The sequence below is a fragment of the Poecile atricapillus genome, chromosome 6, assembly GCF_030490865.1.
Source record: "Poecile atricapillus isolate bPoeAtr1 chromosome 6, bPoeAtr1.hap1, whole genome shotgun sequence".
Classification (NCBI taxonomy): Eukaryota; Metazoa; Chordata; class Aves; order Passeriformes; family Paridae; genus Poecile; species Poecile atricapillus.
Genome location: NC_081254.1, coordinates 11,586,513 through 11,604,166, shown reverse-complemented (window position 1 = coordinate 11,604,166; position 17,654 = coordinate 11,586,513). Strand labels below are relative to the sequence as shown.

General features: G+C 43.9%; 1 protein-coding gene across 4 annotated transcripts in view; it reads right to left on the bottom strand.

The window, feature by feature from the left end:
* The window catches only part of SNCG (synuclein gamma), a 36,480-nt gene that overhangs the window by 5,687 nt on the left and 13,139 nt on the right, over positions 1 to 17,654 (bottom strand). Inside the window, exons 1-3 of one of the 4 annotated variants that reach the window (XM_058840709.1) lie at positions 10,727 to 11,346; positions 5,837 to 5,878; positions 4,815 to 4,942 (exon numbers count right to left, since the gene is read on the bottom strand). In XM_058840709.1, the coding sequence (XP_058696692.1) occupies positions 4,815 to 4,942; positions 5,837 to 5,878; positions 10,727 to 10,847 (291 nt within the window). In that variant the 5' untranslated portion in view covers positions 10,848 to 11,346. Of the gene's footprint in view, positions 1 to 4,814; positions 4,943 to 5,836; positions 5,879 to 6,235; positions 6,439 to 10,726; positions 11,347 to 17,654 lie in introns of those variants that run through there. The other 3 variants (XM_058840710.1, XM_058840712.1, XM_058840711.1) reach the window with 3 other exon arrangements.

Sequence of the window (17,654 nt, the reverse complement as noted above, 5' to 3'; positions counted from 1 at the left end):
ATCCAGGTCACAGCCAGACTCTCTGAGTGGCTCCTGTGACTGCTTATACAAATGATATTTAATGAATGGGATTGCTGGGGTACAGCCTTGAGCTATGAAGCACATCCATGGTCTTGTAGGCTTTAAGGTTTCACCAGTGCTACTAACTCAGCTATTTTGCATAGGAAAATGTCTGCTTGGATACACTAATGAGACTGAGAGGGAAGCACAGAAAAAGAGCCTGTAGGCAGAGTGCCCCCTCCACAGTACTTTTAAAAAAACGTCCTGTGTTCCATGAGAGGTGGAAGGATACCACTGGTATGCATCACTGCATCAGCTAAGTACAGGGAAGCTTGAATAAAAAGGGGAACAAGTTTCAACTATCTGTTCTACTTAATTGTTGGGTAGTTTGGCTGTTGATTTCCCTGCTCCTCCTGCTTAGCAGCTCTGCCCTTGGCTTCTCAGATGCCCTTGGTGGCTCTCTCCTAGTGGGACTTGCCCAGCCCAATCCAACTTGAACAGGAAAGTCACTCAGTTTCTGCTTCTAATTCCTTCCGTGCGACAGACTGTCTTTGCATGGGAGGCACTGGAGTGTGTAAGTGAAGGGAATTAAGGCCATGAACAGCAGCCTTTCACATTCAAGATGTGCAGTTGTTATGAAAGAGATGAGCCATGGCGTGGGTGCGGCCCACGTGCTCCAGATCAGGTGTACAGAAACACTGTGATCCAGCAAACGCACCCAGTGGTTGCACGTAACTGACAAATGCTCATTTAATTAATGGGGTGAAGTGAAAAAAAGATCAGACCAAATTCAAAGTGACGGAGTCATGAACTGACAACTAAACCATAAAAACTGACAGGACAAATAGATCTAAAGGGAAAATTTATGTGGAAGGTGGAGGGAAGCATCAGTTACTGGGGAAATTGTTCCAAACCCTGAGGGACATTTTGAGAGCATATGTAGGTACATGGGCTTGCTCCCAACCACGTGGTGTCTGCATTGCAGCAAGCTCTGTGCTGTGTCATACAGATGAAGAATTAATCCTCTTCTAAGACAGGGATATTTAGTGGGTGGTTATCTCACTGGAATCTCTTAATGTCCACCCCTGCGATGGGCATGGGTGCAAAGCCACAGACAGAACACACTTCTGACTGATTTCATTCCTTTCTGTATCAGAAAAATTGAGGAGGGTTTATAATCTCTTCATTTACAAATTTTTTAGTTGATACTTAAAAACTCCCCCAAATGAGTCAATACTTTCTTGTACTCAGCAGTGACCAGGTCAGTGCCAAAGCCCTACCAGGCAGTGTCAGCACAACTCAAGGAGGTTCTCATCTGGAGCTTGGCACCCCTCCACAGGTGTAGGGTTACTTCAGCCCCATTTCCTTCTGCATGGCTCTGAGTGCTTCCCCCAAGGACAGTAAGGAACAGCAGGCTGCCAGGGTGTCCACATTTCAGTGCCTGCCATGATGCAACAAAGGGCTGGGCTCCTTCCCATGGCCAAAATCACCATCTGATACACCTGCACCCCACGGCTATCCTGAGCAAAACTTAATCCAAAACCTTTAGAGTACCCCTCTCTTTCCTAATGTGTGCCTGCCACTGATCCCAGCTGTCAAATGCACAGATTAAATGTCAACAAGCTCGCCACAATTGACATTAATACTGGAAATGGTCAGCTGGGGACATGCCTTCTAGGCCACTGGAGGACACAGACCTGAGTCACCTCGAGCACTGCTCAGTGCCATACATTCACAGATCCCTGGCATTTTGAACAGCCCTTCTATAGCAGGGAACAACACTGGAGACAGTTGAAAACCCAAATAAGACATTGGCAATTGCTCTGAGCAATTAGAAAGAAGGAGGATGGTATGGAGCACAAACAAGTCTCAGGACTGAATGCAACTGATCTCAGGACTGAATGCAACTGGACGCTCTCTCGGACTTCTAGGGCTGAAATGCTTGTGATGATTCCAGAACTGCAGGATTATAACGGTGGATACTCACTGTTTAAACATTTAAAAGCTATACATTATCACTCTTAGTGTATCTCCAGTGGGTCTCCCACATGCATTATAGTGCCTGGTGCTGCTATTGACAAACTCTGAATGTATTTCCATGAGCAAACTGTGTAACACGATAGGAGCAGCTCTAGAGAAAAAGCAGCCGGTGCTGAGAGCCCAGCACAACTCCTTATACTCCTTTTAGGGCCCTCCCTCTGGAGCAGCTTTGGCTCCATGGCAATTATCCATTAGCAGTGGGGATGCACTAGATGTGTGTTGGGGTCAGAGATGCAAGATACATACCTTTATCTGTGATGCCTAACTCTGACACCCAAGAAAGCACTGAATTTCATATAGCACCATGGAGACAACTGTTAGAGTTAAGTAGAGAAACTGAATATGTGTGTAAATTAGAAAGTTTTCTTAAGTCACTGGGTGAAAAAGTTAAAGTTTGGGGTTTAAACTAGTTTAGAGAACAGAAGACAAGATGGCAGATTTAGGGTGTTGTCCCTTGTCCTTCTTTCTTCTTCATTTTCTTCTTCTAGAGGTTTTTGGGTAGTAGTAGGTGGCTAGAGAATGATGCAGTGCAGCTCACAGGTGTTGGGTCACTAAGAAAAATAATTTACTTGACATCTGTTAATTGGGTAAAAAGACATATAAAAGACCTTGAAGAAGATCTTTGTTAGCCATTTTGCGCCTTTCTATCTTGGTGCACATAGCTCCTTGTACCTTGTATACATGTAATGCAGATAAGAGAAGACTAAACAACCAAATCCGAACAACAGAAAAAACTGCCTCCCTCTCATCAATTTCAGTTCAAGGGGAGAAAGAACCTAACCACGAGTGCCCTATAGAGACAGATGTGCACATGGGGCTCAATATTCTCTGTCTATCTGCATCTAAAAGTGTCTAGCTACATGCTAAAGTACAGTGAGTATGAATAAAAGATTCGCAGTCCTTAACTGAACCATACCAATAGAACAGATGAACCCTCTTGTCACAGAAACAAATGTTTTTCCTGACTTTTTTTCTCCTGTGATTTGCCTTGTTTTTCTCCTCCTGTTTTCAGTGTGCTGCCCACCTCTGCTGTTTGGCATGACACCATGATGCTGTATCCAAAGCAGTTTCCTGGCTCCAGTTAGTCTGCCCTTTAGTATGTGGCACATCCTAATTTTTCATTTCTTAATCAATCTCCATTTTAAGTCTAAGCAATTGGACATCAATGAAGACATGAGAATAATATTTCAGATGCTCTGGAAAATCTGCAGTGGTTTGAGCTCTGAGATTAGCTGTAAACTGTAGCTGTTGGTCTTTGAGGTGGGGTTCTCACTTAGGAAGAGGATTGCTGGAGGGGAGACAGTTTGCTATCTGCAGCAGGGATTCCTACCATCAGCAAATTCCTCGCTCTCCTGGATCAATCACCTCATGGTCAGTCAAATGGTAGGAAGGGGTATTCTGGCCCCATGGAATTAGGAACTGCTGTTTGCACTCCTGCAGCCTAACTGCTGTTCCCTGTGGGAATAGAGATTAAATTTATCCCAATGGCTTAGCAGATCTCCTGTATCTGCCCTGTTCACATGCTTTCAGGAGGACATTTTGCGTCACTTGTAGCCGCTGTTCTCCTCTTTTGTTAGGCTATTCTCTCAGGATTTATATGCTGTGTAGAAGTTTTGTTTCACATCACAATGTGTTTATGTGCAGGTCAGGAAATTAATCAGCCGACTATCTGAACAATTAAAACAATTTTGGCCAGCCTGGCTTTGCTTTGATACTGGGTTTGGGTTTGTTGTGACTCATAAAGCTTATGTGGCCATAAACAGCACTGGTCACACTCTCTGAAGAGAGGAAAAATGGGTTTACCAAAGAGCTGCCAAGTATTGGCCTCCTGCTGTACAAATGGGTGCTGTTTGTTACCAAAGCATCTTCTCTAATGATCAACACTGCCTTCAACTAAAGAGCTGTTCTGCTCCTTCAAACGCCCCTTAATCCCCTCACTTGAAGAAGCCCCGTTCATTAAATTAGGCTGGAGGACAGAAGATGCCTTGTCTGAATCTGGCTTAATCCGTACACAAATTGGGTCACATGGCCTTTTATCAATAAGCACTTGGTTGTTGTCAAACCAGCAGGAAGCAGAGCATCAGGGTCAGGCTTTCTGCTGGAACCAGGCTGTGCCTGACTTGCTGCTGCCCTCTGCTGCCTCCAGAGCTGCCGTGGCCAGGGCAAGCCTGTGCATCCCACCAACACAGCACAGGGGTGAGGGCAAGTGCTGGCTCCTGTGCCTTCCCACTCTGCACATCCCTGAGCTCTGACTCAGTCCAGATATCTGGGCTCTCTGCAGCCCAGACACTTTTCTACTCAAGCACCTGGGCAAAATGCTTTTCTACATTCATAAGGAAATGGAATGGCAGACTCTTGCCAGCAGTGCCCACTGATGGGACAAGAGACAATAGGAACCAAGTGATTAATGTGTCCATCTGAACAGAAGGAAACAATTCTCTTTTTTCCCATGAGGGTGGTCAAACACTGGCACAGGTTGCCCAGGAATACTGTGGAGTCTCCTTCCATGGAGATATTCAAAACCCAGTGGGGCAGTCCTCTCTCATTGGCCCTAAAGGGTTTGGACTAGATGATCTCAAGGGGTCCCTTTCAAACTAAATGATTCTGTGACTATATTAGGCATTATAAGATATTATTAAGTATTATACAAAAGCAGATATTGTTGAAAGCCTGTCATTAAATAAGTAAAGCCATCAACTGTAAATGTTTGCAGGCAGTTTAAGTGTAATCCAAAGGCTCTTCTGTTCTGCCCATCACTGAAGAAAGAAACGCACCTTTTTTACAACTCCTGTAGTGGCCACAATGGTCTCTGCTCCTTCTACAGTCTTGTTTGCTACTGTGTTCACGCTGGCTACTACAGCTTCTCCCACCACATTGGCCTGCTCTTTGGTCTTCTCAGCAACTACAGTTTCAAAAAAAGCAGAAAAGTCAGCAAACTAGACACTGCCAGAAGGCTGCCAAATTCCCTGGGATGACAAAATGATTGCATTGATGTAAAAGAAGAAATTAGCCCTGGTGCAGTCCTTGTTTGGATTTTTTAGATGAGATCATGTCTGAATTTAGATTGTGTATGTGAGGATTTTTGTCTGGCACAAACTGCTGCTTAGAGAGCAGCACTGCAGCGTGTCAGTCTTTGTGGGCAACTGGAGAATGAAAAATTCACAATTAGTCAGATACTAAGAGGCAACAAGGTTGTCAACAAGTAAATAAGGTATTTTGCATTGCAGACTGTGCATGACCTCTTCCAGGTTATCTTCTGTTTGTTTTAATACCCCTTGGCAGAAAAAAGCAATGGTTATGAAATTCTCCAGGGAAAGGATCATTTTCCTTCAGGACAGTCCATATGGCTTCTCTGCCTTGGAGCTGGGGATTCCCTAGAAGGAACCCTTTGGGTCCTTGACTCTGCAACTGCCTGGCAGGACTCTTCCAAAGACCACAGTTTTGGCCAGACGGGATCTGATGCAAGTAAATCCTCCTTATGTGCTGGGCTGTGCACCTGACATTGTGAAATGTCTAAATTGCTGTGAATCATCCCAGTCTGCCAAGTAACCTTTGTTAGATTTTTTTCTGACTTACAGTACTGATTAAATATTTTCTCCCATCTGTGTGCACTGCAAATGCCAGACCCTGAACCATCACTCCTGGCAAGCAGCCCCTATTCAGGGGCTGGCAGTGGGAAGGTCAGGCAGATCAGTGGTGTCCCACAGAGACCTCCCACTTGGCAGGGGTGATGGCCTTCCCAAGAGGTCTGACAATCACCACAGATTTCCACATCCCTCCTGGGCTGCGCTCTTACCTGAGGTCACACTTTGCACTACGCCCTCCTTGGTCTTGGTGCCTGTGAAAGGAAACACAATCCATCAGTGCTGCCTGGAAATCACACCCTGATTTCTGGACACAGATGGCTTCTTGCTCCGAGGAAGTGCAGCAGAGAGCCAAAGTGCTGCTGGTACCTCCTGCTCAGACACAAACCATTTGTAGAGTCAGAAAAGAGACCAGCTTCCCTCCCCAGTAAAGCAAATGAGTACCTTTGTGTCGAGAGCTGGAGAGCTTCAACAGCAAATTCTCTGGAGATGCCTAGACCTGAAAAATCTTAATTATGAAAAATTGTCCCTGCAATATTTTCAAAATGAGCAGTTGAGTGGTGGTAAATCAACTTTAAGCAAGTTGTAAAAATGAATGTAATTAAAATCACCTGGTAATATCTCACCTACTTCACTCCTGCAAGACAAGGAGCCACATCCATGACTTTGACCTTTCAGCCAGGATACTTGGCTGCAATGGTCATTTAAAAGTCTCATTCTATACCACTGATAAAGACTCTGGAGAAACCTGAGACTGAATTTACAGAACTGCCTACTGCATACCTACTTACTAGATTCCCAGTTTGGTGCCTCAGCCTAGGCTGTAAGTGCCTGCTCACAGCAATACATAGAAAGCAGATGGTTTTATCTCAAATTATGAAAATACACCATATGTATGCTTACATTGTAATTTATCTTGCTGTTCTCAATGTAGAAAAGCTAACAGGATGTGAAGGCATTCAGTTTGCAACACAAACAGCCCTAAGGAATAATTAGTCTCTGTGATTTTCCTCCACGCTTGAAGTGACAAGCTATATATCCCTTCTACTTGATACTGCTGCAGATAAGTGAAATCAAATGGTACATTGGCAGCCTCCATGGTAGCTAGGGGCTTTACACATTAAAAAAATAAAGGATCAAATTTATCTGTCTTGGAACTTAAATAAACACAAGACAAAATATTCCACCGGACCCACTTTACTGTATATTGCAAATCATCTGCACCTATACAGGTTCTCTTCATGTTTCCCATACTTATACAACAAAAGGATTTCTATGGCAAACTATCAAAATTATAATAATGGACAACAACCAGGCAGATTTTTGACTCCATCATAGTGGAGCATCCATGGGTGTGGTGGGAGAAACGAGCTACAAACCACAACTCATTCTCATTAACATCCATAGAAGCAAAACAGGTGCAGTGCCCTGATAACAACAGGTCCAGCCTAGCTCTGCTGTGCCTGATACATGTTATTGTATTTTTGAATGTAATTCTCCATTCTTGATTTATTTTGGTGGTTGCAATGTTTGCCTGGGGCAGAACAAAACTGTTCTATTACAATCTGCCCTCAACATTTCACTCCACCCTCCCAAACTGTCTTAGAAGTCAAAAGATGAAATTTTTGTATCTTTAACTTGTTACTGCTGTCAGCTGCAGCTCCTAGTGATGCACATGATACACTGTGAACTGGATTTAATAATGGTGCCCATGACACACAAATGTGTGCAGGAGGACAGGACTGAGCAGAGCAGGTGCAAGCCTCAAGCCATGAATGTGAGCCCCGGAATGGGCCAAACACACAAGCTTCAATTCAGAAACCATCCTGCTTTGTTTTCTCTCCCAGTACCATTCCAAGAAAAGACTGCCACAATATTGATGTGACATACAAGGCTGTCTTATATCAGACTCAGCTGCTCAAGCTTAGCCCTTTGCTGGTTTTTGGTCAAACAGCAGTTGATAGGTAAGCAAAGTACATCATCTGTACCAGCCTTTCATGCCTTTGCAGTTTTGCAGTAAATACACTTACTGAGACAAGAGCTGAACTTTTGTATGTTTTTTTTCCCAGACTTTTAAGGTGACTATCTGGGCTCAATCCATTTATGGGGAAGGGGAGTAGGCAGGTGCTATATTTGCAGATGGAAAATAATTCCAGAAAGGAGGGATGCAGACAGAGGGAAAACATCCGAATCCATTCCATGGCAGAAGCAATGTCAGTGGGAAGAGCCACTGCTGCAGCCTGGGGAGAGCTCGCCTCATCCTCCCAGCCCAGCCACACCCGATGACTCAGGCTGCCATCCATTATGCACCGCATGAAACCCGACCTTCCGGCGCACACTCCTGCCAGCAACCCGCATCTGTTGAATCAGAAAGCAATCACCTGATGCTCAATCTCGTTTCACTCATTAGTCCTTGCCTGCAGCTTCTGTACCCAGAATTAAAAGTTCATGCGTCCTGCCTCTTCTGAGTGCCGTGAGTCATCAGCAAGAGCTTTGGGACCGCCAGGGTGGGACCGAGGTGGTGGAATGCTATGCCCTGGGAGAAGTTCTAGACCAGAAAGGGATATTTTGATGTGCATTAAGTCCTGCAGGAATCACTCAGCTTAAATACAGCTCAGTGTATTGGGGCTTTCTGCAGTACACAAGGCCGAAAATCATTCTGGAAAACTAGAAGTGCATTCTTTGTTGAGGCTTCCTGAACCATAGCATTACACAGTACTAATGACTCAATACTCTGATGTGGCTTTTCATTAAATTCATTAATTAACTTCAGCATCACTAACACCCCTATTCAAACCAAATTAAAACAGCCCACTGAGCCAACTGCTGGATCCACACTAACCATACAGGGATCTCCTGACACTTGAGCACAGTCAGAGGCTGTGAGAATTTGGAGAGCAGATGGTGATTTCACCAAGGACAAAGGTGACCCATGATACAGGATTTCTCTCTCTCTTTTTGTACGCTCTCTTCCCTACCTGACCGGTTCAGCAAGGCCGGCAGCAGGGCAGGAGCACCGCATTGCAGGCTCAACGCAGGAGGGAGGCATCTCCTGCTCTGCCATGAGCTCTGGGAGCTGAGCCTGTATGGATCAGAGAGGTGGCCACAGTGTCCCAGTGATGCTGTTCACTCCAGACAGATGCCTCTGAGTGAGCATTATTTTCTTCTCCTGGGTAGCAGCAAGCGACTCACCAGACGTGGTGGTTGTGCCCAGACATTTGGAATCCTCCTCAGAGAGTCAGCAATGAATTAACACAAACCTGAATAAAAGTCAGGGATCCACTTCATCCATCCTAGGTGCTGGGGATTTTGCTCTTTTTCCTAAAGTTCTCAAAAGACCCTTGAGGTTCAATACATTTTTATTCTCTCCTAGCATCCAAAAACTCAAGTCTCATCACCTAATGCTCTAGATGAAGCTGCTGGGATAGGGCTCTGCAAGGGAAGAAGTAAGGAAGGAACAGTTCAAGTCTCTGATTTACTCTTTATGTGGCACAGAATGACAAAAGGCAGCATGAACAACATACTAATCACTCCACTTTGAACCAATATACCACACCTCCACCTTCTCTGGCTATACAAAACCCCCATTTTCTGAGCTAATCAGCATCTGGCCTTTACTTTTCCTGCCTGTGAAAGACTGAATTTTCCCTAAAGGGCTCAGCTTCCCAACAGGAACTGAATCAGGTCAAGGCAAAGCTGTGTCCAGTGCATGACAGGGCAGGAACCAGCAGTATACCAACAAACCAAACCAAGAAAAGGAGAAAGCGCTTAATCCTCACCTTGTTCCTTATTTGATACTCATTCAGAGATGAAGGTTTCAAGGCTTTTAGTTTTAGGATCATAGAAAACTTTATTGAAAAGGTTAGAATCTCCTAAAGAGACCTCTTGGCTGTGCAAAAATGAAAACCAGGTCACAGTGTGGAGCTGCACAACGTGACTGAACAGAGATGTGAGAAAATACGTATAAAAACTCTGAATAACCCCAACACAATTCAGATCTGGAAGCAGGTGGAGCAGTAATGATGCCACAATGTGACACCCACATGTGACATTTCTTAGACTGGTGTTTCACTTACTGTAGTTAGTTTAGTTGTTTACAGGGATGCTGCTTACCTTTCAAGACAAAGACATTACCAGACCTGCTACATACAAATTTTATATTTAATTTGTAACATACAAATATAAATCTGTAGCCATTGGCAATAGAGCAGTTTTAAATATAGTACATAAATACAGCTGTGGATGTTGCAGTATGACAGCAGGAAGAGCCTGCATGTAAACTTTTCTACAAAAAGAAACACTCCCACATCCAGCAAAAATAAAGAGCTGTGTGAAATGCAGTAATCAGCAGTGAGATAATCAGTCTTGGGAACCTAAGACTCTTTAGTTTGTATTATATGGAATATCTGACCATCCAGCCATATAATTGCATGTGCTAGATAAGTGGAGATAGTGGGTTTTGAGGGTGACCTTGAAAAGGGAGGTTTCAGCCCATTAACTGTGAAAGAGGTCTCTAGGCAGGACATCAGGCACGCTGTTTTCCAGATCCTATTCTTTGGGCAAAAGGAATTTGGGCGTCTCTTGTAAAGCAAGATTAATGTGTGCATGGGCAACGAAAGAGGTCGGTGAACAGGAGAAGGATTTCAGGACAAACCCATTTGTTTGTGGGGAAACAGATGCATCCTGAAATCCCCTCTTAACTAACCCTGGCTCCTCTCAGGAGCCTCCTCAGTGAGCCTCTCTCAGTGTGGAGGTGAGGCAGAGACCAGCAGTGCTCACTTGCCTGGAGAGTGCCTGACTCACCCTGCAAACAATCAGTGAATAGTCAAACAAACCTTACACCTGAGCATCTGCTCCTTAACACCATTCTGCTTTCCCTGAAGTAGTGGTTGCTATGTCTAACCTGGGGAAACTGAGGCACGGGGAGGTTGTGGAACCCCAGGTTTACACAGCAACTCTGCAGAGCTCAGGATCTTATCTGGACTATTTTGCTAGTCACTCCCAAGCTTCAGCCACAATGTCACTTCCCCAGACTTTCTCAGAGACAATCTATGCAGCAGTTCATGCTCATCAAAAGTAAATCAAAACTAGTTCTCTCTTACCTACATACATTACCCCTTCTTTGGTCTTCTCTGCAGCCTCTGTCACTCCCTGCTTGGTCTTTTCTGCAGCAGCCACCACACCTTCTTTAGCAATGGAGAAACCTTTCTTAAAAACATCCATTCTTGTTGCTTGTTTGGGTATTATCTGGGATGATCTGAATGAGGGAGCAAAAGCAGCAAAAAGCACCTCAAGGCTGGGACTGCGAGATGCAGCCTTGCCCTCGGCAGATACTCAGCTTCTCTGGCAGGCTCTGCCTTTGCTCTTCCTCCTGTGCTGGATGAAGGCAGTGTGGCAAAGCTCACAGCCCTCGCTGGCTCTTATTGATGAAGTGTGCTGCAGTGTAGCCAATGCCCGTGTACAGCTGATACTGAAATATTAATGATACAGATCTGCTTGGGCAGCTTTAAGAAGGGAGGGGGAGAGGAGGACAACGACAGCAGTAGGTAAGGAGCTGTCTGGAGAATTTCCAGAAAGACAGAGCTTTTAGAATATGCTGCAATGCTCTCAGTGAAGGATGGTCTCAGTGAAGAGGGAGGCTTCAGCAGGAGAGCCGAGTTCCTGAAAGGGCATCTTCCTGAGGCTGCAGCAGGAGCCAAACACCAGCTCTCCTGGGCCCCAGAGGGTGGAGAGCACGTAATGCTGACAGCATTTGTAGCAAACAAACAGGGTCAAGGTTTCTTGGTCTGGCACTTACCAGAACCCAGTCTGCACAAAATGGTAACAAGAACATTATTTCTAATAAATCCTGAGAAAAAGGGAACCAGCTACAGCTTGGTGCTCAGGTGAAGCGAGCTTGAGGTCCCACCTGCTATGTTTGTCAAGTGTGAAGTCATTCTGTACAAATTGTGAGGTTTGCTCAGCTGTACATCCCATTATAACGGTTCATTTCTGAAAAATCAGATGCCTGTTGGGGGAAATCCTGTTTCCTATTTGTTTCTCTGAGTTGCTGTAGACAGAGCCCTGCTCTGTCACCGCAGAGCGAGACAACATCTCACACCAAACACCATCCCTCACGTCAGAGCTGGTGCTGCAGAGCACAGCAGGGCAAGAACTGCCAGCACAGAACTGACTGGGGAAATCTTACAGAGGATCCATCCAGCCTCAAGGCCTGGCTAGGAAAAAATATGAAAACATGATCATTAATCACAGTAGGATATCCTAATGCACTTGCTGTTAAACTCAGGTTAAAGTGTTTTCTGAAGCAGAGCCTAAGTGGCCCAAATCAGCTATTGCCCCATCAGCAAAATTAAGTTCAGTGCTAGCTGTGAAAGCAATTGCTGGTGCAGCAAGGTGATTTTTAATTTATTTTTTTTAATAGTGCCAGATGTGAAACTATGGAAGTCACATTGCATCAGCCTCTGAGCCCAAGGCATGACCTGCTTTGGCTGTTTCTCCTCACCAGGCAAACAGAATATGAAATTCAGAGGCTGAGTTGCATTTTGGAAAGATAGCACACCACAATGTCATGAAGTGCAGTGATCTGCAAGCCACTGCTGCCACGAGTTACCAGCCTGGAAGTATCAGACGGGGAATGACTACACACAAAAAACTCTGAACACAAAATGTTGTATCTCTATGTACATGTACACAAACATAGTTCTTACTGTGGAACTAAGAATAATTCTTCAGTTTTTGGAAGCATTTTTTTTTTACCCCACACTGGAATTATTGAAAAGCTGTTGATCTGGGAAATAACATATACAGCTCTTAATCCTTTTCTCACAAATAAGTCTCCTTACTTATAAAGGAAGAACAAATTTCCATCTGAACATAAAGGAGCCAAATCTCTGTCAGACTAATGAATTTATCAATTGTTAATCTTTAAAAGTGCAGGAATCAGAGGAAGGCCAGCACAGCATACTAATTACTATAGGATCTCACATAGCTACAGAATGTTGCAGCAAGAAGTAGAAAAGGTTTTTCTTATCATCTGTCAAAATTCCCCCTAGGTGGTTGTTGCTATGGCTGGTGCTCCTTCCTGCTCCCAAGGTGCTCTCAAATTGAAGATATCTGCACCTTACTGTGCCATACATACAACAGTGGTTTAACCTCGCTGCTCCTGGAGCCAATCCCAAAACTTCCATTGATTTCACCAGACACAAGCAGGAGTCTTGTTTTAACTACGTTTGTTTTAAAAAAAAGAATTTACTATCTTTGGGAATAGCTCCAGGGCCTATTTACTTTTTCACCAGACTTTCAAAGACCATTAAAGCAGAGCACAGACATTCCCAGGGTTGTGAGTTTTACTGGTATTTTCAGAACACCAAGGCTGATAAGGCTGAGTGAGAATATATCTTGATTTCGTTCAGCTATTGTTCTGTCACTGTGATTTGTACAATTCAATTTTATGTATTTTACATTGCTATAAAAGGTAACAAATGCATGAAATACCAAACCATCCTGGGATGTGAAACATGAATCATCACCAGATTGAATTAGCCAATACTCAAGTGGGATACTCCTTTCCTGCCTTCTCCTGTCCCGATGACCTTGAGAAAGGGCTCACAAGACACATTTCAATGCTGTTGGATCCCTCCCAGCCAGCAGGCAGTTTGCACAGGCATTGTTTTACCTTGAAACCTTTTTAGGAAAGCTCTGGACTAAACACAACATCGTAGGCAAGCATCCATAATGGCTCCTCAATGTTTGCCACCTGCAGGTGATTGCAGGATCCTTCTACTCCAAGCAGAGGATTCAGTTCCAGCTTGTTGCCAGTCCTACCTCAGACAAAACTAACAACAGAGTTAACACAAGCTACCTTCACTTTGAGATTTTGCTAGGGACTTAACTTTCTGCCTGGTAATGTTTCCCCCTTTGTATCAGGTAAGATAATCAGCAGCTAAAGAGAAAGGCTTCCAGCAGGCAATTCAGAGACCCCAAGTTCCTATCTCCCCTGGCATCAACCTCTTTTTCTCTGTTTTCTGCCTTGCAACACTAGGAAAATCCAGTTAAGCCATATCACTGTAAACAAATCTATATCTAAAAAACATTTGGCTGATCTGCATAATACCAAAAGTTGGCTGATCTCCATAATACCAAAAGAAAGCCTTGTCTTAAGTTGTGCAATGACAAACCATCCACTTGCTGTTCATTTAAAGTTTGAATTCTGCTCAGACCTGACCATTGAGCCTCTTACTGGCTAACAGCAGAGTTTCTTGAAACTGCCCCTGAAAGGAACAGTTCCCCACCTCTCATGGGCCTCCAGCAGTCCTTGGGTGTTGGTGGCTGATACCACCACAAGCAGGTCTGTGCAACGCCTGCCAGCAATTCTGGAATATGGGCAAGAGAATTCTAACTTGAGTCTACCTATTCCCAAAGCACTGATGCAAGGCAAAGAAAAGAATGCAAAGCAGAAATCAACATTCCCTATCCTCTACTGTCCTATTCTTGGTGCCTGCAACAGATTAAACAGGATTTTACTTAATTTGGGTCTCTTCCTTCTTGAATTTTCCCAGTTGCAAGCTGCTCCACCCACAAAGCCTTAACCTTGTCCTTTAACAATGAACTTATGCTGGAGACTAACAGCTGACAAAGTAATTTTGCTGGATGAAAGGAGTGTGATTTGGTCATATTCTTCTGAAGAATATAAATTGTGTATGATATTGTTTGAAAGACAGGTAAGGAAAGACAGGCTGCTTTTGTGGCTGGTAAATTTCCTTTGTTCAGGAAGTTTTTTTTATGAAGAATATTAACATTAACAGGATTGAACCTTGCTATATATAAACAGAAATCCTTCCCCTGTCTCTCCATTTATGAAAACTTCAAAATGCAGAAAGGAGAACTGTCACAGATCCGTCATTTCCATGCCCTAATGAAAACAAGCAGTTGTCTGACATCCTTTGGCAAACAGTTTAGGATTTGAATCCCTGCATGTACGTTTGCATAGGTAATGAGCTAATTTCCTTAGCCAGAGAATGAATAACCCAGGGACAAGCCATTTTTCAGGAACACACACAGGGATGAGCCACATGCAGCGCATAGAGTGCTGCCAGTACAGAGATCTTCCGTGACTGATCTCTGCTGTCAAATACCACTGATAGCTTTTGAACAAACCATTAAAAATACAGGCAACAAGAATTCGTCTTCTCCCCATGATGGACAGACCAGCAAAGGGAATTGCTCTCTAGCCCTGCAGTCCCCTCCTGACACTCTTCTCCCCGTGCTGCTGCACACGCATGAGCGCGCATCGGCAGCGGGCAAGGGATGAGACAGCATTTTCCAGATCTAAATCCCAGTGCCTAATGAGAAGTTATCCCCTTGCTGTGCACCTATCAACTAAACTGTCTTCCTAGACATAAAACCCTTTCATTTATTCAGTGTGCTTCAGAGATTCGGAACTGGGATATATGAATCTAAAGCCACACCTGCTTTCCATCTTTTCTTGGCTTTTTAAACATTTTTTCAAGGTTTTTTTTTTTCCTTTTAAATACACAAATTCAGAATTTAAGTCTGCATTTAAGAGCATCACAAAGTAGGGAGTGAATCTGCAAAGACAGAAAAGAAACAAACAAATTCATGAGAATCTATTAAGAGAAAACTGAATTTCGAAGGGTTGTTTCTCCAGAGACATACTGACTGGAACAGCCAGAGCGTTTGCTTCCCAAGTACGGCCAAGCCATTTATCGGATCAGCCATTGATCAAACGCAGTGTTTGGCACTGTTTACTCTGAGGTTGCCCCCTCCTATCCAGACGTAGCTTCAGGGCTCTGACCCTAAACAAAAGGAAAGGGGCCAAGAGAAGATTTTGCACCTTAAGCAGATTACCCAGGAGACAGTGCTGGCATTTGATGACTTGGTTATGGAATTGCAAACAGAACACTGAATTCTCAGGGTGGGCAACATCAGAGGGCATTAAGAGCTGTGTTTAATGGAAGTGGTTAGAGTTATCAGACAAGGCAAGAGCAGTCCTGACACTTATTGGCAAGATCCCAGGGCATAAGTGATCGACCTGGTATAACTGGCAATATCAACTCTTTAAAGACGAGCTTGAAGTCTGAAGAATAGTTTGAACACTTTGAGGAAGAACTTCTCAGAAATACTTAGAGAAAAAGTATTTTCATGAATAAGAGCACAGAGGGAAAAAAAGGCCACTAGTGACTGGGGACGAAGAGTGGAGGAACAGTGTCTTTGGCTAGCTGTTCTTGGAACCAGTAAAAACCTGTGAGAGCCACAAGGGCATCTCCAAACATCCCCACACCACTATTAGTATAACATCACTTACTGAATGGGTTTCAAGTATATTTTTGGAGTAACACTTCACAATAACACTTTCCCAATAATTTTCCAAACTATCTTTTAAATTGATTTAACTCACTCATTTTTTCATTAGAACAGTGGTACCCAGCTGTGTAATGCACACCAACACTCAACTAGGCAACTGAAGAGTGACTAAGTATCTACTGATGTTAGCTGGTACACATCTAGAAATGAGCACACTCCTAGAAGACACTGACCTCAGAAAACAATGAGCAGGTTGTTACAGCAAATGTATGTCTGTTTTCCCTGGTTCCACACTGAGGTAACAGCATACAAAACCAAACAAACAAACAAGGCAAAGTTGTGGTGTATCTCATTCCTGAGTAGGTACACTCCTCATACTTATTTCCCTAGAGATGTAAAAGAAACCTTACAGCTCAATCTGCCAGCAAATCTGATATTTTGAACCAACAGTATAACCTGAACGTGTTATTCAGATACCACAAATTATAACAGCTGTTACACAAAAATCTCAACTACTGCTCAGTAAGGGAATTCCTTTGAATAATGAATGTCTTTCATGTCTTCATGGCAGCATTCTATGTTATGCCTACCACAAGGAAAGGGATCCCCTGCCTTGCTTCATATTTAGCATCCTTCGAACCACTACCAAAAAACAGTCATGTTAAATTATTAACCTGCAAATCTGTGCCTGCTGCACCCACAGGGCAGCACCATTACAAAGGTACAGAGAACAGGTTCTTGCACCTGGAGGAGCAGTAGATGTTCTGATCCAGGAGGATGGCAGAGAAACACTGCCCCACCACTTGGCAGTGATTGCACCCATTAAGAATGACTTCAACACCTTCAGCACAAAGTCACTTCTCTGCAAGCAAGGATCTCACTGCAGGTCAAGTTATAAGCCTGCTGCTTGTTTTGTCTCATGCTTGCTTTAGTTCCTTCCTGATGATGGTCTTAATACGTAAACAAATAAAATGCTTAGGTCACATCCAGTTACTTGTGAGAAAAGCACATTTCTGTGTGAAACATGGCTCATGAAATATTCACACACTGACATGTGTTACAGCAGGATGCACACAAATCTGAAATAAAAGCAGCAGGAAGGAACAGAGGGAAGTCGCTAATTTTTTTCAGCCTTCAGTCCAGACCTTGTGATTTCATCTCCCTGGAGAAGTGACTGCTACAGCAAGAACAGGTCTTCCCTTAGAATTAGCAAACTCTCTCCCTGCCTGGCCCCATACGCTGCTGTCACTGCTCTTAGGCAGCAGTGTCTACCAGGTCAGGAAGGACACTTCTGTGTTCATCTATGTTCTTCCATTAAGCATAAAATTGGGGCATCAGGAGAGGAGTGCAAATCCAGCCAGTGATAAGGAGATGCAAATTCATAGCCTTTAATAACAAGGCTTTCCAAAATCCTGGAGAGACTTTATCCTCTATTTTCAGCTGGTATTGGAATGAATCCATAAAAGCTTTACATTTAATGCTCTGCAGGACATACTGAACTTTGGGCTGCTTATCTGATCATTCACACTGCAAGATGATCTAGCAGTCCTGTGTTCCCACTTGTTTTGTCAGTGGAGCATCATTCTCCTTCACTTTATTCTTTAAAATGCCAGAGCACACCACCCTGCAAGGCAGTGAAAGGAGAAACACAGTTAATGAAAGCGACAAAACTAAAAGCAGCGCCACCAGCAAGGCCAAACCAGTAAG